Source organism: Agelaius phoeniceus, chromosome 14 (assembly GCF_051311805.1).
Source record: "Agelaius phoeniceus isolate bAgePho1 chromosome 14, bAgePho1.hap1, whole genome shotgun sequence".
Taxonomy (NCBI): Eukaryota; Metazoa; Chordata; class Aves; order Passeriformes; family Icteridae; genus Agelaius; species Agelaius phoeniceus.
The window spans coordinates 15,907,817-15,927,895 of record NC_135278.1 but is presented as its reverse complement, the minus strand read 5'-3'; the positions used below and the strand labels follow the sequence as shown (position 1 = coordinate 15,927,895).

At 45.7% G+C, this 20,079-nt stretch overlaps 1 protein-coding gene across 4 annotated transcripts; it reads right to left on the bottom strand.

Moving 5' to 3' along the window:
* Positions 1–474: 474 nt before the first annotated feature.
* TENT5D (terminal nucleotidyltransferase 5D) lies at positions 475–18,736 on the bottom strand. Of its 4 annotated transcripts, none has more exons than XM_077186035.1 (4): positions 18,492–18,736; positions 11,716–11,837; positions 10,494–10,608; positions 475–5,664 (listed from the first exon to the last, which is right to left on the bottom strand). In XM_077186035.1, the coding sequence occupies exon 4, from the start codon at positions 5,647–5,649 to the stop codon at positions 4,474–4,476; it is 1,176 nt and encodes a 391-aa protein (XP_077042150.1). In that variant the 5' UTR covers positions 5,650–5,664; positions 10,494–10,608; positions 11,716–11,837; positions 18,492–18,736; the 3' UTR covers positions 475–4,473. The 4 variants fall into 4 exon arrangements, with proteins under 4 accessions (XP_077042150.1, XP_077042151.1, XP_077042152.1 ...); XM_077186036.1 differs by having other exon boundaries at positions 18,621–18,736; XM_077186037.1 differs by lacking the exon at positions 10,494–10,608.
* Between the last annotated feature and the right edge of the window lie 1,343 nt (positions 18,737–20,079).

The following is a 20,079-nucleotide window of genomic DNA, read 5'->3' as shown; positions in this document are numbered from 1 at the left end:
TGACTGTGACAAGTGTGGTTATGTTGCTCAGCTAAAACCCACAGGTTTGTGGGAGTTTCTTCCACCTTGGGGCAACATCTCCAGAAATCCTGGATAAATATGGGATCAGATTTGTGGGGATGTGCATGTGTAAAGCCCAATCCTTTGTCACTGAAATATTAATTTTAATGACCCAGCAGACAATGAGGTTTTTACTATATAAATGCAGAGATGTAGGCACTTCAAATATGAGTATTTGACACAAGGCCGGTGCTGAGGAGCACAGAGCCATTCCAAGGGATGGGAGACCCATGGGAACCCTTCTAGAACCTTCCCTGTGGGTCTGCCAGGCTGAATCTGAGCCTGTGCTGTATCCACCTGAGGAGCTGTAACCAAATTTTCATCTCTCTTGCAGTTACCACACTCCAGGTTGGCTTCCTGGAGAGACCTGCCTGCTCCAGCTGGAGCAATCAAGGGATTACAGGAAACCACAGGTTAAATAAAATGTTCTTTTAATGATCACCCCCCAAATACCCAAAGGCACCAGTCAACACCGTGGACTAATGACCTACAAATTGGTGGGATTCTTACACATTTGTAGCATTACAATATTTTTTTCCACAGCTTCAGATGGCACATTAAGAGGAATATTTCATCTGCAACAGCTTTGTCCTGAACGCCCTTCCATGTGATTATTTAATAGAAAATAGGATCAAACCAAAACTGAGCTCGCTGCCCTCCTTTCTCCAGGTATTTCTGCAGCTCATCTTGAATCCACACCTGAATAACTCCAAATTTATTTCCAATTTATCACTGTAACTCCTCTAACACCACCCAAATCCCCTCGCAGATCCTCAGGCTCCAGGTAACACATGGAGAGGCAACACCTCCATTGAGAACAATTTGCATTTCTTTTATCCATTGCAAAAACCTCTGTAACGTGTCGAGTATAAAGCTCACAAAATACATTTTAAAGGAACTACCATAAAGTATTTGCTTCAAATAGACCTTTTACAACAAAACACAAAATTCAAAGGACATTTTTTTTTAAGGAAAGCACTTGAAACTGTAACACTTAGGTCCTGACAACATTAGATTACTTTAAGCTGTAAACCCTAAGAAGTTTTGTGATTAAATAAAATCAGCATTACAATTTCCAGGCATTATAATCATTGAACAGATTGTAACAACGAGATATAATTATAATGCAAACATGAAGCTCAGGAGACTGGCACTGAGAAAACTCTCAATTCTTTGTAGATTTAGATCTGCACATGATAAAATCAGTAACAACTGGAGAAGAGGTTCCAATATTTCATCCTACACACTGATATCAGTGTTTTGCAAACAGCAGTCAATACATCATCCCCTTTTTAATATTACTTTACAGAGTCATTATGACCTTGAACAAAAAAAACCCCTCCAGGTTAATTACTGCTGCCAGGTATCAATAGAACATCTGGAAGGAAATAATTAAAACCATCAGGTTTTGTTAATTGCCCCTGTAGTGTAGATACACGGGATTTTATATATGTAAGGCTAAATAAATTACATATATATATATATATATATATGCTTACATATACAAAATCACAACCTCAACCTTCAGAACTGAACTACCTCTAGGTAAGAAATATAAGACCTTTTTCCATAAATTTAAAGGGTTTATTTATACCTGAGAGATTTTTGCATATTGATGTCTTTGTACCTTTGCCTGCAGGTGCTCCCCTAATTCCCTCCTCTTTCCTGGGGTACAAAGCCCATTGCAGCCAGGTGGGTTCTTCCCACCAGCTCCATGGACTTTGGCTGAGCCCTTCCTTACCTAACCTGGATCCACAGAGAGGTGACAGAATTCAATATATATTTAAATAAAGTTCTGTACAAGTGCACAGGCTGGTTTATACAAATCCACAGCGAGTTCACCACTCCTGATACTTCCACAATATCTGATTCAAAAAGTATTTTAGTGCTTTACCCAATGCATGTTTCTACTTGTTGGTTAAAGAACACCTCAGTGAAGAATTTTTCTGGGTTTTGGATCACTGGCCATGCAAGACACACTGAAAATGCTCCTTCCTGCCTGACCTGTTCCCTGGTTCTTGGGAAGATCAACCCATTTTTCCACCCAGCAACCACGGAAACCAGGAGGGGAGGAGTAACAAATCAATGTGGCAACACTACATTAAGGTCACAGGTCAGTGCAGATGGACTGAGACTTTCCAACAAATCTAAAGAGATTAGGAGCCCCCTTCCCCCTGAAATTTAAGGCATTTGGATGCCTGATTCCCACAGATTCCCCAGCCCAGCTCTCAGCTCCTCATCCCTGCAGACCCCAAGCAGTAGCAGGGACATGACCCACGTAAGGCTCTTACAGAATTTCACAGTGCTATTTAACATGGCAAACACCAAATGAAATGGAAAGGTTCCCTTTATAATCCTGACAGTTCAATTAAAACAGAAACAAAAGGAATCCACCATGTCTCACTCCATTTTGCTCCTGACAGGGGGAATTCCCTAGAAGTGCTTTCATGCAAACATGGTGCTACCATAGCTGATCACAGAGCAATTAGAATTGATCATTTTATTAATTATAGTTTAACCAATGGAAAGATCTTGGTGGAAGTGGAATAAAGTGTGCTTTCAGACACCAAATTGGACATACCTGAAAAATCAGCAAAGGTAACAGTACTCTATTCATGAAAGACATCACAAAATTAATCATATTCATCAGCAAACCCTTATATTGTAGAAATACCAATTTTTTGCACTGTATTTTACAGAAAAAAGTTGACTTCAGTGATGATGGTCTTTGAACAATTCTTTGTTCAAATGTACAGGAATATAATGGGGGAAAGGGAAGCTACATATCACTGGCAATTGGACTTCACAGACCTTAGAAAATTTAGAAATGTTTGATTCAAAATAGCACATTTATGGACCACATTTCTCTGTAAAATAAATCAAACTCTTATGCCCAAGTAGAAGAAATTCCCAAGGCCTGACACCTGTTGTAAATGGATGCAATGCAGCCACTGCTCTGGAGCAGGAGGAGATGAAGATGAACAGTGACAGGGACAACACAGTGACACACAAAGTCAATGTAAGAAACTCTACAGCTTGCATTTCCAGTTGGCTGTTCCCATTTTATACCCTCACCCCTTCCAAACCTCCTTTTCCCACTTGTCTTTCTTGTTCCATATTCCTTTTCCCAAGTTTGGTTTTGCTGACACCACCTTAGATCCATCTGTTCCAAACCTGCTCATCCTGGAGCAAACCCTCTGCCCATCACTGCTACAAACACTCTGCAACCCCAGGGCGTGTTCCCCTTGCCATAATTTAGGAGCTCTCTGGCACCACTTCCAGCATTTCATGGAGCAACTGGCACAGGGAGGCACTTATGTGACATGTTTAAAACTTATCTTTGGTAAACACTCACACACACACAAATGTATAATTCATGTTTTGCTTCCTGATCGTAAATCCTCGTTTGCTACTGGTGGATGTGTGCAGGTATCTAAACACAGACAGGACTTTACCAGTATAAAATAGTTTTTCAAATGCCACTGCCAAGGATTTTTTTAATTCACCTAAAAATAGCGCCAGTCCTGGGCTTTTGGAGTTTTTCCTGACTCTGTTTGTTGTGCATTAAAGCAGCTGTGATCAATAACAAATTAGTGATAGAAAGTGAGCCCATTCTGCTCAATTTTCACCTTCTTTCTTATCCTCTTGCCTTGGTTATCAAAACCAATTTAATCAGAGTAGTTGTACCTCTCACAGCTTTCGTTACCTGTGAGGCAGATCCTGGGCTCTGACGCTGCCTGACTTGAGCAGCCAAATCTTTCCCTGGGATCAGTGGAAATTTCAGATACACAAAATGCTGAGTCTGCTCTTGGTAGGGGCATTTCCTGCTCACCAGTACAAACCAGTTCTCTGGGGAGGACAGTGACCCCGAGTCTCTGACTGACCTGAGGAATCAGCCACCAAGAGATGACCCAGCAATGTGTGTTTGTTTTCAAAGGTGCTGCAAATAAAAGTTGCTGGAACTGCATGGATAAAATCAAGGGATGATTGACTTTGACATACCCAGAGCACTGTCCCTTCTAACATCAGGCATTTCTACAGAGAGGTATTTCATTGGCTTCAGTTTTCATTGACACCATTTACATTTTTCTTATGAATTTTTTTTTTTAGAACCCAGAACTTAGTGCATTTCATTTTTACAAAATTAGAATAATTTATATCCTTCTCTTTTCATTGCAAAAAAATACAGCCCAAACACACATCAAGGTATAAACACTTCACGAATGACAGATGCTTCACTTATTTCACCTGCTTAATGGTGAGTTAGACATTGACCAACCAAACAACTTTGGCAACTTGCACAAAAATATGTCCTTAACTCAAAAGTGCTGATAAAACTCGCTTTAATGAGGCCTTTATTAAGGAGAGAACTGGAAAGAGAGGACTGGTGAGTGCTTGGAGGTTGGAGTGCTCCTACACCATCCCGCTCTGTAGCTGTATGTGGAAAGGGTACGGCTGGTAGAACACAGGGGGTTGTCCATGGGCAATGTAGTAGTTGCTGAAGTTTCTGTCACTGATATAGGGAGCAGGCTGATAGTAGCACGTGACGTTGGCCGCGTTGGGGATGATGTTCTGTTCTCCGAGCACTTTTAAAGCCAGGATTGTGATCATATTGAGGGTTTGCCTTCGCTCGTGCCCCATCAGGCAGACTGTGCTCTTGTTCACCACCCCACGCAGGGTCATCAAGTAGTCGTACTTGCTCTTCTCCTCCCCGATGAAGTGGTTGCGCAGGTAGGACTCGATTTTCCTCTGCTGCTCGGCAACGTCAGGAAAATCAATGAAGAACCTGGAGCACATGTAACGTTCCAGAGATTTAATTTCAGCCTCATCCGCCGGCTTAAAGTCACGGACCAGGAGGTTGCTGTACTTGAGGAGGCCCCCTCCCCTGATCTCCTCCGGGTTGCGGGTAGAGATCAGTTTGTATTTCAGGTGGTCCATGGCCTGGTTGAAGTCCCCGTACATGCTCTCGGCGATGACGGCGGGGTGGCAGTCCTGTGTCAGGGGCCGCTCTGAGGCTCTGTAGAGGGCCAGGATGGAGTCCAGGATGATCTGGAAGGAGTCCACGCTGAACTCGAACTGCCGCCGCAGCGAGCTGACGAACTTCAGCTCCACGTTCTTGCCGCTGTTGTTGGACAGGGAGATGAGGCTCCAGCGGTCGTGGTCGGTGGAGACTTTGACCATCTTCTGCACGTAGACATCTTTCATGGTCTGAGCCGTGATTTTTTGCTTGTTAACGCATTTTGGCAAGAAGTCCAATAGGCAATTGAGAACTGCTTCCTTAACCACCTGGAACTCGAGCTCACTGGGAAGTTCCACTCCAAAAATGATGTCCAGGTCCTTGTAACTGGTGCCATTGTGCTTCACCAGGATGTGACTGGCAGTGGAACCGTTCAGGCGGATGTCCCTGACATGGATCTGCTTCTCAATGAGCTGCTCCTTTACCATATCGATTATATCCTTAGGCTTTACCTCCAGGGTTGGAAAATTTCCTCTCCCATGAATAGGTATAGCCTCAGTCAAAACCTGATCCAGGATTTTAATCTGATCCCAGGTGAGATAACTGAATCTGTGGTCCAAGTCCTCAGTCATTGTGATATTGGTTGGCTAAACAGGGAGAAGGAGGAATTAGAGACAAATGTTAGAACTTTCTGGAATACCAGAGAGGACATTTCACTTGGTTATACCAAACTTCCTCCCTCAGTGTAGTGACAGAGCTGTTCATTTTAGAGACACAACCCCAGTTAACGGTCTGAGTCAACCACTGCACTTGTCACAGGCTTTTAATTGAATTTTAATGTACTCAGGTTTTAATCCTGCTGAGAAGCCATCACGTTATTGTATAACCCATGACTCAAAGTAAATGCAGCAAACCATATAGACCCAATTTAAAACTACTCAAAGGTTAATAACACAAACTATTTGGTGGTTCTAATGGAACTCCAAATAAATTTCACCATGAAGAGATAAAATGAGCAAAATAAGCAAATTTGTTCTTTCTGTCCTGCCTAGACATCTCCCTTGATCTTCAGTGACTTGAATACTTAAAAGTACTAAAAGACTAGGAAGTTCTTTTGTGAAAACCAGGAATGTTGCAACCTGCTCCCTGTTTATCCAGCCATATGCCTTGGATGAACTTTGGTCTCTATGGATTATCTAAACACACGCATCCTTTAATATCACTTGTGGTTTAAAGACTGGATATCTCATAATTGTCAAGTTGTTTCCGTGATGTTTCTGTGGAAAATATTTCCTTCTAAGCCATAAGCCATGTTTTACATTAATGTATCAATGCTGCAAGTCGTGGTTTGCAGATCTGGTGAGAAAACCCCTTCCAGTCTTGTGGAAAAAGGACCTCAAGAAAGAAGCATCTATAGAATACCTGGGATAAAGCTCAGCTTTGGGAACTTCTCAGTTTAAAATGATATCTCGAATTCATAGCATCACATTTAACAAGGAGATGAGGCACTCAGGTGGTGGCCAGGTGGCATCTGAAGGGTCTCAGTGAGGCACCAGCTGGGTGCAGGAAGCGCCTTTGGGAGTCTGCCAGCACCCAGAACCCGCTTCCGAAACACCCCCGAGTGTTTCTGCAGCCAGATGGCTCAAACATATTCTATCAGCCAAAGCTCGAGGATAAAAATAAAGTAAAATCATGCTAAGTAACAACAGTACTGAAAAGTCCCCACTGTTGTTTCTTAACCAGTGGTGACTCCATATGTACGTTGTCATACATTCCCCTTCCCTCGCCTTCAGATTCCACATTCTGGAATATTTTATTAATCTCAAGTAACTTGTGAGCTGCCAAATGGCTTGGGAATATGGCAGAGCTCTATTTCACATACTTCTGCTGGAATTCCAGCTCCCATTAAGCTGATCAGGAGCATATGTAATTCCAAGCACCTTCCTGGCCTCATGACAAAGACTGGGACTAACCAGATGTCTGAAGCTGAAGGAATGTTTTAGAAGTTGGCTAAAGCAGGACTGAAGTTGGGAATTTAATTGACAGTGTGAAGGTCTTGGAATCAGTCCCACAGGTCTGGCAGAACCATGTAGCTCCTGACATTGTGTATAATTCCACACTGATATCAGGTATGTTTTCAGGTGTATTCAGAAATATTCACATTTTTCCTGCAGGCATTTAGAGGACATTTGAACTGAAAAGGAGAGAAATTGCCCTTCCCAGCACTGCCAATTTTACATGCTAATGATTTCACCATTAAATATTCATTAGAATTCCATGGTTATTCCCTTAAAACAAGCCATGCATCCTTCAGCGTCTTTATGACAACTCAGTACAAGTCTATCCTAAAAACAGCTTTTACAGAGAGCTACTGCTAATTCTGGAAGTGGGACAACCTTGGGTGGAGGCAGGTTGGAAGGAGAGGGTTTTGTTCTAATGTTTTTGCTGCCATGTTGTCACCTGAGTCATTCATAGAATCACAGAATTAAGGTTGGAAAAGACTTCCAAGATCATCAAGTCCAGCTTTTTATATGCCAGATTATGGTGGACCAGCCCAAATGATCCCATAGCAAACTTAAAATTGTCAGAATTGTTGTCTAAGCAGTAGTTTTTATTATGGCATTTGTTTGATATTGCAAAGCTTTGACATTTCTGAGGCTGATGCTGCGACGTAAAAAAAAAAATGGAGCAGAGAAGGGAGCGTTGAAATTCAACCCCTTTTTAGCAGAGGGACCCTCTTCAAACACTTGGAAAGTCAGAAGATGGGCATATCTCTAAATAAGCTTAGAAATCCTTCCTTTATTGCTACATGTTTTTAGGTATTTCAGATGTTATTGCAATATACTGAGGTTTGAAACTGGAAGGAGAAAGTAATGTCAGTAAATCTCTCTTTTGTGTTGAAGAGGCATCCCTCAAAATGTCATTTCTCTGAAGTGATTCCTGGAGAATCTGAGGAGGCTTTGGGAGCTCAGTCTCACCATTAATGTTTTATGATAAATATTAAAGAATTCTGTGCTGAAATAACACCAAATCTGACAAGTAAGAAAAATGTACTAGGAAAAAAAAACAGGAATTCAGTTTTCAAAAATATAATTAATTTGCAGGTAAGCCTAAATAAACATTAGTAGTAGTAGTAGTATTTTTTATTACTTACTAATTTTCTACCAGTTTGCAAACCAATACTTTAACCTTTCACTCTCCTAGAAGGATTTCATTTTGTTATTTTCTTCAATCTTCTCTGGCAAAAAGAACAATTTACAGGCACTTTTATAGCCATTAGAAACCTGATTTCTCAAAGCAGGGGCAAATTTACTTACTGAGGTGCTCAGGTTAATGCCAGGAGTTATTATTAATGTAATTATCCTCTGTTACATCAGCAGCAACACTGAGGTTGTGTAAAACAAGAGATCCTGGGATGAAGGGAAGGGAACTCCCTGAATGTGACCACAGCACCTGGATGAAGCCAAGCACAAATGAGTACTGAGCTGCTTAATTAGAAAAGGGGCTGGAAAATCACTTTATTCCTTGGAAACTGCTGCTGTTTGCAATGGAGGATGATCGATTTACATGGGAAGAGAGTGACAGGACAGCAGAATGGTTTTAAAAAGAAGGGAGGTTTAGATTAAATTAGAGAGAAATTCCTCCCTGTGAGGGTGCTGAGGGCCTGGCACAGATTCCAGAGTGGAAGTGTCCAGGGCCAGGCTGGACAGGGCTTGGAGCAGCCTGGGACACTGGAAGCTGATGATCTTTAAGGTCCCTTCCAACCAAGCCATCCTGGGATTCTGTGATCCCGGGATGCAGATACCTCTCACCTCACTGGCACCCCCAATCCCAGCTGTCCCTAAGCCTCTCCTGCTGCACTCTGCCAAAGAATTCCCTTTGTGAAACTCCTTCCACACAAATACCCCAAAGCATCTCAGGTGCTCCGCATTCAGGGTTTTCTTGTCCTAAAGTCTCCATGTGGGGAAATGGAAGCTGCACAAACATCACCACCATGGCAATGAAATTCAAAAGAAGGTGTTTTTTCCACACTTCATCAATATTTTAATTTACTGAGATTCTCTCCTAGTGATTTTTCTGAAGTTTTTTGTTTATGGATTTTAAAATGTTACCATAAACTGCAATAGACCCTGAATCCCATCTGATTTGAGATCTCTTCCAGAAAAAAGGATGAAGAAAAGCAGTTTTCAAGGTGTTTCCTTTTACATACACTGGCTAGAGAAGCACAGAACAAGATGGATCAGACCCAGTCAAATCTTGTGATATATCATTCTTATTATAAGGTTAGAAAAATATTTCCTTGACTCAACTTCCAACTTGTCCTTGAGTGGTCACCTTCACCTGATAAAGCAGTCACAATGTGGAAAAATGTTTGGATACTTAAACATAATATTGTTAGATTTTATCATTTATTTTCCTGTTGAAATTAGAAGCTCTAATTTTCTTTTTGGAGCAAGCAACTCTGAGTTTGGGCTGACAATGATGCTAAAATGTTTCATTAACCACCTCTTAGCTCTCCACTGTGCATGAGCTTCATGAAAAAAAAAATCCAAGCAGATCTGGCTTTACATCTGAATGAAGCAAATCTGCCATGCTAATGACAGCTTTCATGTTCCCCACAACTTTCATAGAAACAGATACTTGCAGTCTAGAGAACAGTCTCATCAAATTTAGCTCATATTTTACTGATAAACTGTTTAGATTCTCTTTTTATATATTCCATAATGTTGATTCAGTGTGTTTTCAAAGGGTTTGCCATGTGCTGGCATTTTCAAGCAGGATACAGCTGAAATAGGTTTTGTGCAGCTGTGGCAGCTCCATCCTTTTCCCTTTGCTTCTATCTGCTCCCATGTTTTTCTGTTTACAATAAAGGTTGGGAATTGAAGCATATTTAAATGCTCCAATTCTTTTTACTTTGCACTGGAAATCAGCTGTGCAGGGACCTCTCACAGATCACAGAACTCCAGAGCGAGGGAGGTTGGAAAAGCCCTCCAAGACCATCGAGTCCAAGCAGTGCCTGATCCCCACCTTTTCACCAGCCCAGGGCCTTGAGTGCCACCTCCAGTCCTTCCTTGGGCACCTCCAGGGATGGGAACTCCAAACCTCCCTGGGCAGCCCCTCCCAAGGCCTGACCACCCTTTCCATGAAGGAATTCCTGCTGCTGTCCAACCTGCACCTCCCCTGGCACGCCTTGAGGCTGTTTCCCCTCATTCTGTCCCTTGTTCCCTGGGAGAAGAGGCTGAAAAAGAGATGTAGCAAAATGTCTTGGGAGCTGCTGTGGTGGCCTTGTTTTGGAGGAGCACTCCAGAAATGACCACAGAAATTCTGCCATTCCTCTCACCTCTGCACTGGTTTTCCTGTTTACACATTATACACATCACTGTAAATGTCCATGATCTCCTCCTAAAGCTTTATTTTAATTCAAAGATCCATTTCTCTATTAAGCTGGACATTTGGAAGTATTTTGTTCACTTACTTTAGAACTGCAGCTGGCATAAGCTCCAAAGGCAGGAATGTCAAATGTGGAGAGACTTCCAGTTGTAATTTAAACCCAGATGAGACAAGGAGAAGCAGTAAAACATCTGGGAAACCTAAATGGGGACATATTTAAACTGGTTTGACAGTGCTTTCCATGAGTTTTCCCTTCCATTACTGTTAATGCAGTGGTGAAGGCAGTGTTTATTTATCCTGTTATCAAGAGATAACGCATGAATTGCCATCAGTTTTCAGTCCAGTTCCCATCGAGTTTCCCTGGGATAACAAATGATGGCTCAGCTCTTCCCTGGCAGATAAGGCTGCAAGGTGGGCAAAATGCAAAGCTGTGGGCTTGGGCTGTGCCACAGAATGGCACCTCCAAGGGCACAAAAAGTCAACACAGGACGAGACTTGATCCACAAAAATGTGTCCTGCTTTTTCCACCCAACAAAAGGAACATGGATAGTGGCTTTAAGGGAAAGAGGGCAGGGTTGGATGGGATATTGGGAAGAAATTCTTTCCTTAAGGGGTGGGGAGGCCCTGGCACAGGGTGCCCAGAGAAGCTGTGGCTGCCCCTGGATCCCTGGAAGTGCCCAAGGCCAGGTTGGACAGGGGTGGAGCATCCCAGACTAGGATGTTTCCCTGCCCATGGAACAAGATGGGATTAAAGGTCCCTCCCAACCCAAACCATCCTGGGATTCTGTTTCTACTGGAGTATTACAGGATATTGGCTCGATGAGCTGGGAGTTCTCAAGAGGCACAAATTGAGGAGTTTAAACTGGGCACCCAGTATGAAATCATAATCCATATTCTGTCATGCTGGATATTTGGGGTTTTTTGGATGTCCCATTTTTCCATCATGACTCATGGCAGACTCATTCTTAGCCAGATGGGGATCCCCTCACAGGGCAACATTTTCAAGGGCCTATTTATCATGACTTGATATCAATTCCCAAAACACATGAGGCTCCTTCTCACAGGGCCTCCAGTTCAAACCAACCAAGCCCTTTTAAAAACATGAGATCAGTATCTCAATTGCTCTAAAACACTTCAATAACTTTTAAAAAATAGCTGCCATATGCAATATTTAGTCTGTTGGGGGCTGTGGTCATCCCTGGGAAATTCTTGCTTTAGGAAAAGCTTATTTGTACTACCAAACACATATTTATGGGCTGAATCCTGAATAATATTGCCAGCAAGAATGCAAAATCCCACGGACTCACCGTGGCAGGACGACTGGGAGTGTGTATTCCAGCAGAGTTAATAGGATGAGTCACTGGATCATTTGGTAGAAATATGAATTGTCATCTTGTCACCGACAGAAACACAAAGCTCCCCGGGAAAGCTGCAGGAAATAAAACCCAGCAAACAATCACATTCATTTGGAGATCAATGTTAACCACCGGTCACCTGCTGGACATAATAAATGATGCATTACAGCCTGGCAGTCCTGCAGGTGTAACAACAGACTTTGAAGTTGGGAATGGTAAGGGAAAAGTAGTGGGAAAAGCACCAAAGCCTTTATAAAGACTCTGGGTTTCAGGTCATGCTTAATCCTCTGCAAGGATATTAACAAACCTGCCATTTTCCCTACAGGATTTTGAGTGGGAATTTAATATTATTAATAGACATGCAAATTAGCAGGGATGTAGTAGAGTCATATAAAATTTAGAATGAATAATAATTCAGCAGAATGAAGTATTATGAACTGTGTAGTGGCTTTAGATTCTTTCCATCAGAGTGTGCAGCTGACAGGAAGCTCTTGTTTCCTGGCACACGAGGCTGTTGGTTCATTTAGAGTAAGCCCAGGGTCCTGTTGCTGGAATTTCCATGTTCATGCCATGTGCTGGAATGAAGTATTTCTGTAAATATTCACCTGCTACCATAAAGGCACTTCCTTTTCTTTGTTTCTCATTTCAAACACGTGATGACAGTCAGTATTCTCCTTGCAAGACCTCCCATTCCATCCTGCCAATCCCACAACACCCACTCAAGTTCCCTGACTATCCCAGGCAGGGCCTGTCCACTGTATGGTTTGGTATTCACAGAAATTTACTCCTTGTTGAGTTGTGTTCCACAACCTCAGCTTTTATGCTCAAATTACATATGGTTCTTAGTAAAGATAATATTTAAAGTATGATTTAAGTGTAAATATCTGCATAATCTGCAGGAAAAGCTGAAATTATAGACCAAGGAGGTATGGAATGTGTTATTCCTTTATTAGGAATAGAATGGATTTTTCCTCCCTGCTACAGCAGGCAGATTTTTATCCCTGAAAATGCCATTTTAGTGCTGCCAGAAGCACAGCACTCGCTTTGCTCACCCTGTGAGGACCTGTCTGTTGTGCCAGGGCCTGTCTGCAGCTTTCATTTGCTTTCCAACTCCTGATGGGTCACTAATTAGCTGAATGCATGCTCCTGACCTGCTCCCAGATCCGTGCACTGACGGCTCACGTTGGCAGCTGCATAAAGGGTTAAGTCTGGCAAGGGCTGAGCTCAGCTCTGAGCCTGGCAGTGAGCAGCCAGTCAGGCCTTGATGGAAAAGGGAAGAGTTCTGGGCTGCTTAGATAAAAGGATCTCAGCATGTGGAGTCTGGAAAAGTCAGACAAATCAGTCACTTTGCAAAAAAAAATACAAATTTCTTTTTAATGCTGAAACATTGTTATTTCTTTCTGGGCAAGTATGGAAGGTTTCATGGATATATGATATCCATTAATGGATATATCACCCTGATAGAAAAGATTAACACTGGAGCAGAATTTATGGCTTCCCCTGGTGATATTTAGGGGAAGAAGAGAGAGACCTTTATAGCATTTTTTTTTTTGTAGAAGAGGCATTATTATATAATATGTTCATAGAAGCAGCAGCTGAGATTGATGAGCTGCTTTGCCTACTGGGACATTATTCCCAACAGCTGCCTTTTACTGGCTCAGTCACCACAGGAAAAAGCATCATTTCCTTACTCTACGCTCAGGGTTCCCAGGATTTTTTTCAGCTGAAGGAAAAACAAAAATAAAAATGATGATGTCAACAATTACCCTGTGTTTTAAAGAGAACATTCCCCTGTTCCTGAACTGGGGATGTGAATTATGGCAACATGCACCAACAAAGCCATTCCCAAGCCTTTTCCCCTGGTGCCTCTGGGCCTAAGGAGCACAGGACTATCCTGAGATGCAGCAGGGTCTGGGAGATGACGTGGGGCTCTGTGCCCTGGATTTCTCTCTGTGCCACAATTTCCCAGCTGGTCACTCCTTTGGGTGTCCCCACTCCCAGGTCTCACCCTGAGGAATATCCACCCTCAAACCTTCCAGGTGGACCTCAAACCTTTGGTGGATGTGGAGGCTGCTCAGCACCTCATGAGCTCTCCCAGGGCATTTCCAGGTGATGCCCCCTGAGCTGGCAGGAACAAGAGCCCAGGGTCCCAGAGATTCCTTCCTCCCCCTGTGTGCTGCAGCTTCCCCTGACTGCTCTGCTCAGCTCCTCAGACTAATCCCAAAATCTATTTACTCACTCGAGATCCCAGTGACTCAATCCAAAGCTCACTTATCAAAAACTCTCATTATTATGACTAAACTGCAGCAAAAGCAGGCAAGGTAAAAACTGAAACAATCCTTCTTTTCCATCTATTAACCATCTTCATAATCATCTCTCCTCTTCAAATGCCAGAGGAAGAGGGATGAGTGATGCCATGTGCCTCTGCAGCCCTAAAGCTGGGCTGCCTTCAGGGTAAAAAGGGCATTACAAAGTCAAAGCTCTCCTCAGGAACTCTCCAGAACCATCTTTCCCTCATCTACACCAAAGGACAACTATCAAACATCCCCATGGTCACTAAACCATGAGGATTCTCCTGGATCACATTCCTCTCTGTTCTGAGAGGGCTCCAACCACATCCACGGAGTGGATTTCTCTTTTTTGACTGATCACACCCCAAAACCCCTTGCTGGAAGCTGGATTTAGTTCCTTCAGTCAATGCAGTGTGGGGGTTTCCTCTCTAAACCAGTACTGAGCCATTGGGGTGTGGAGGGTGGGTTTTGATTGCTCACCCAGAGTGGATTTGGAGATTTCCTTGGGAGGAAGGATGAAGGAAATGCACCCTGAAGGCCTCTCTGCCTCACCCCTGCTCTGCTCTGCACGGGTTACAAAAGTGTTTCTGTTGAGCAATTATTCTGTTCCACTCCAGGAATGTTCTCATTTCACGGCAGAAGCTGCGAGCTCCAGGCCCAGGCTCCAGGTTGATTTGTGAAGCAGTTTAGGATCCCTCCAAATAAAGGCCCTTCCCTATTGCTACAGCAAGGGGGCAGTTTAAATTCTATTGGGAAAACTTCTGTATCCTGGAGCAGGCTGGGCTGGCACCTCCACCGGACTGTGTCTCACAGGCTACTCAGAGATTACTGTGTCTTCCATTGTTTAATTATGTTGCCATTTGTGTTTACAATTTTCATATAGAATTCATATTTTTATGAATTAATTTCCATACTTATATTAAAAAGTTACTCTCTGAATACAAAACACAGCAGTGGGATTTCATTTTAATGCCATTTTCCCAATTTTATGAGTTGCACTGCAAAAGTGGGGGAAAAGAAATGGATTATTCATTATCTTCAAAGTATTTGCTGCACAGGAGTTTATGTTTAATTTTGCATCAGTAACAGCCAAGATTTCCACAGGAAATAGTTTTTTTGATAAGTGAAATGTTTTCTAGTTTGCAGTTGAAAAATCTGCAGAACTCTGGGCAAACTATGACAGGAAAAAAGGATTCTGGCTGCAGCAGCAGAGCAGGGAACTGCTTCTCTTTTGTGGTGAAGGCAGCACGAAATCTCTGTTGACATTATTACTAAAAGGCAGAGAGGAGATAAAGTGATGATTAAACCCAAGAAAAAGGCCCAGGCCCTGCAGCACAGCTGTGCATTCGTGACTTTTCCATCACTATCAATAATTCATAATGACCATCATGCACCTGACGACACCAAGTTGGGGAGAAGGACTGAGTCAAGCTTTCACCAAATGTGCAAAAACATCCAACCTGACATCGGATGTCAGGGCAACAGGACCTGCTGGATAAGCAAAGATCCAGCAGAAAGGGTAATGGAGAAGAAAATCAGCTGATGTGGACATAAATCAACATCTGCTGTACCCGTTTGTGGCATTTTATGGAGGAAAACTCTCCTTTTGGTGGTACACAACAGAAGAAAGTTTTTAGAGCTTCTAAAATATTTTTTCTAGAAAAGAACTGAAATGTGAGCAATTCTGCAACAGGAAGGAGCCATGCTCAATATGATGCTCAAGTTTTGCATCTGGATTCTCCTTTGCTGTGCCACACTAACTCAGCACGGCCATAGGCAATGGCACTGCTGATTCCCTGGGGCATCTTGGATTCTCTGCTGATGCTTTGAATAATTATTTTTGCATGAAGATCATGGTGGCAAAGGCAAAAAGCCAGACTGCTATTCACAAAATATTTCTATTTTTTTAATGTTTGAATCCAAATGGCATAAATTCATGGAATCACTGGATGGTTTGGCTTGGAAGGGACCTTTAATCCCATCCAGTTCCAACCCCTGCCATGGGCAGGGACACTTTCCACTATCCCAGCGTGCACCAAGCTCATCCAACCAGGCCTTGGACACTTGCAGGGATCCAGGGGCAGCCACAGCTTCTCTGGGAACCTGTGCAGAAGAATTGTTCCTCACAGGGAACAATTCCTTCCATATACTGAAGTGAAATCTGCCATCTTTCGGTTTGAAATGATTCCTTCCCACCCCACCATGACAGTTGCTGATGAAGGAATTGTCCGAATAGCAATTCAGTTCAGCAGGAATTGCTCTGGTGTAAATGGGGGAAGAGTTGGCCTGGTCTGTCCATGGCTGAGCATTTGAGTTCTGCAATGTAAACTCTGGGTTGGCTTCCACTCTCCAGGGACCATCCCTCAATCCATGTTACCCATCCCTTGATGGTGAAATTTGGCTTGGAATTTGCCTCCAAATCCTCTGACTGTTCATTGCCTTTCATCCATTAAAACCACTGGGTTAAACACTGGCACATAAGAGATATATGACGTGGAAGACATGTATATGACATGGAAGACATAATTATGTGTTAAATCCATTAAAAATGTATACCCCCACATGCAGAGACCATCAAGGTACTGAGAACTCAACGAACACTGTCCACAACCTCAGGACGACCCACCCAGGGCTTCAGAACACCAATGAGAGGCAAATCAGAGCAAAAGGTATCAAGATTCCCCCCCTGCTGTGGCCAAGCATGGGTGGCACAGCCCAAACCCCTCCTGCAGTCTGATCATCAGAGCCCAGAACCACAAAACCACTCTGGATTAGGAGTGTTTTGAAACATGGGTAGAATTTAATTCCTTCAAGCACTGTTAATTAATGAATTAATTTCCACTGCCAGCCTAAATGCTGCTTAATTGACTCTCCAAAATAACTCAGTCTCAATGTGATCTTTCAAGAAACTTGGTCTACTTCTGTCTCCCTGATTTATGGTTGATTCATAAATTATGGGACTCTATTGTGTCAGCAGTTACTCCTGAGCTTGAGCAGGAGCTCAAGCCCTGATCTTGCAGGGCAGGAATTTAGGGTCAGGCTTTTGCTCACAAGGGTCACTGTGTGTCTTTGTGGCAGCTGAATCATTCCAGAGCACACAGCCCTGTGTGTCTGGTGCCTAATGAGGCAACAAAACTAAATTTACTGTAAAGTTATGCCTGGGATGCACAACCGGGCAGGGATGGTGTGCAAGCAGCGCTGCCCCGAGGTCAAAGGTCTGCAGCACTGCAAATTAAAGGAATTACTGGTGCTCCCTTTGAACTAAGCTGTGGGAATGCCAGAGGGATAAGACACAAGGAGTAGAAGGTATAATGCAGACAGCTATTCTCCCTCCACACAGCAAGCCCCTATTCCCAAGTACTGGATGTTGCAGGCACAGCACATGGAGGATGAAAGGGCACGGGAATTGTTTTTAACATTTCTGAATGGGACAGACACATCTCATCTGCCGCTAGAGCTTAAGGAGCAGTCAGGAGCAGGAAGCATGGGAGAGTCCCTGCTCTGGAGTCACTGTCATTTATTATTCATCCCTCGGCCTTTAGCGGAGAATTCGGCACATCCCCATTCATTCCCACCTGGCTGCTTTTCATGGGAGCCACGAACAGGCTGTTACTCTCAAGGCAGCACACGGAGCACAACGTGTGAGCCTGCAGAGCCCAGCCTCCTCTTTCCCAGGGAACAATTAATGCTATTACAGATTTGCAGCGGCTCAAAGATGTATCAGAGATGCCTGTGGGAGAAGGCGGGGAGCACACGAGAGTGATTCCTGGCTGGGAAGACACACAATTCCAGCCCCGAGTTGCTGGAAAGCAGTTTTGCTTTGCATGCAGGCACTTCCGAATAGTTCAGGGCACAGAATCGCAGCTTGCTGTCACTGTCACTTCACTGTCACTGTCACCTCCAGGCTATGACCTCCCCCAAAACACGGACGGTCCTTGCAGAATACACAGAAAAGGCCTCAGCTGCCAGGGCTGTCATCATCTAAGCGGGATGACAGAGCTTCCGACAGCGAGTAAGGAATGCCACACTCCTACTACCGCTACTACGAACGTGGCGAGGCAGGGCTTGCCCAGCTCCAGGGAGCCTTTGGGGTTCGTGCGAAGGAAAGCCCGGAGTGGGACGGAGCTCACGTGCAGCCACACACACACAGCCCCCTCCGGCACCGCCGCGCCGCCCTTTTTACAAGTTCACCCCTAAAGTTTCTAAGGAAAACGCCTTACGGAGAGAGAAGGAAAAGGCCCGAGCCGAGCCGAGCGCTCCGGGTTTCTCCAAGTTTTTTAACCGAGCCCAACCGCTCCCGCAACGGCCCCGCCCGGCCCAACCCCGCGGGCACCCGCGACCCGCCGGCCCTGCGGGCTGGGCGCTCTGGGGACACCCGCTCGCCATGCGGGGGACACCCGTGCACCGAGCGAGCGGCCCTGGGGGACATTCACTCACCGAGCGGCTGCGGGGACGCTCAGTTCCCGAGCGGCTGCGGGGGACACGCTCCGTGCGGCTGCGGGGGACGCTCAGTCACCGTGCGGCTGTGGGGACTCTCACGCAGCGAGCGGCTGTGGGGACACTCACCGTGCGGGTGGAGGGGACGCTCCGTGCGGGTGTACGGGACGCTCCCCGCGCGGTGCCCGCGCCGCTCCAGCCGGGGCCGCCGCTGTCCGCGGCCGCGCTGGTGCTGAAGGGGCCGCCCCGCCCCGCCCCGCGCCCGCCCCCGCCCGCCCCCGCGGAGCGCAGCGCCATGGCCGCCATGGCAACGCCGTGAGGGGGCCGCGCCCGCCGCCGCCCGGCACCTCCGGCACGCCCGGTACCCCGGCAGCCCCGGCACCCCCGGCACCCCGGCACACCCGGTACCCCGGCACCCCCGGCACCCCGGCAGCGCTGGCACACCCAGCACACCCGGCACACCCGGCACACCCGGTACCCCGGCAGCACTGGCACACCCGGCACCCCCGGCACACCCGGTACCCCGGCAACGCTGGCACACCCGGTACCCCAGCACACCCGGTACCCGGCAACGTTGGCACACCCGGTACCCCGGCATCCCCGGCACCCCCGGTACACCCGGTACCCCAGCAGCACTGGCACACCCGGTACCCCAGCAGCACTGTCACACCCGGTACCCCGGCAGCACTGGCACACCCGGTACCCCAGCACACCCCGTACCCTGGCACCCCCGGTACACCCGGTACCCCCAGCAGCACTGTCACACCCGGTACCCCAGCAGCACTGTCACACCCGGTACCCCCGGCAGCACTGTCACACCCGGTACCCCAGCAGCACTGGCACACCCGGTACCCCAGCAGTGCTGTCACACCCGGTACCCCCGGCAGCACTGTCACACCCGGTACCCCAGCAGTGCTGTCACACCCGGTACCCCAGCAGCGCTGTCACACCCGGTACCCCCGGCAGCACTGTCACACCCGGTGCCCCTTGCACACCCGCAGGCTCAGTGGGTCCGCATGCCAGCACTGCAGCTGTGCTCGCTCTGCCCTGCGGTCACATCAGCCACCATGGCCTCGTCCACCTTCCCTGCCACACACTGCCGGTGGAGGGCACAGAAATGCGGGAGCGTGGAAGCAAAGAAGCATAAAATCTGGGAATTGTTTTGGTTGGAAAAGCCCACTAAGGCCACCGAGAAACCTCAATGCTGCCAAACCCAGGCAGTTTGTATGTGCTAACCCGTGTCCCCAAGTGCCACATCTACATGGCTGCTAAATCCCTCCAGGGATGGGGACTGAGGTCCAGGAGCACTTGGACAATGCTCTCAGGAACAGGGCTGGATTGTTGGGATGTCTGTGCAGGGCCGGGAGCTGGACTTGGTGATCTTGATGGGTTCTTCCAACTCAGCATATTCCATGGTACTGTGATTCCACCTCTGCCCTGGGCACTCCATTCCAATCCAATGCTTTCAGAACCCTTTCCGAGAAGAAATTTTTCCTAATATCCAACCTGACCCTCCCTGGTACAACATGAGGTCCTGTCAGCCCATGGAAAGAAGGTCCCACTGACTTGTGGCAAGCATTTTTATCCT

What these genes read in the sequence shown, in the direction of transcription:
- TENT5D (XM_077186035.1), bottom strand. Translation starts at nt 5,649, where the DNA reads ATGACTGAGGACTTGGACCACAGATTCAGTTATCTCACCTGGGATCAG.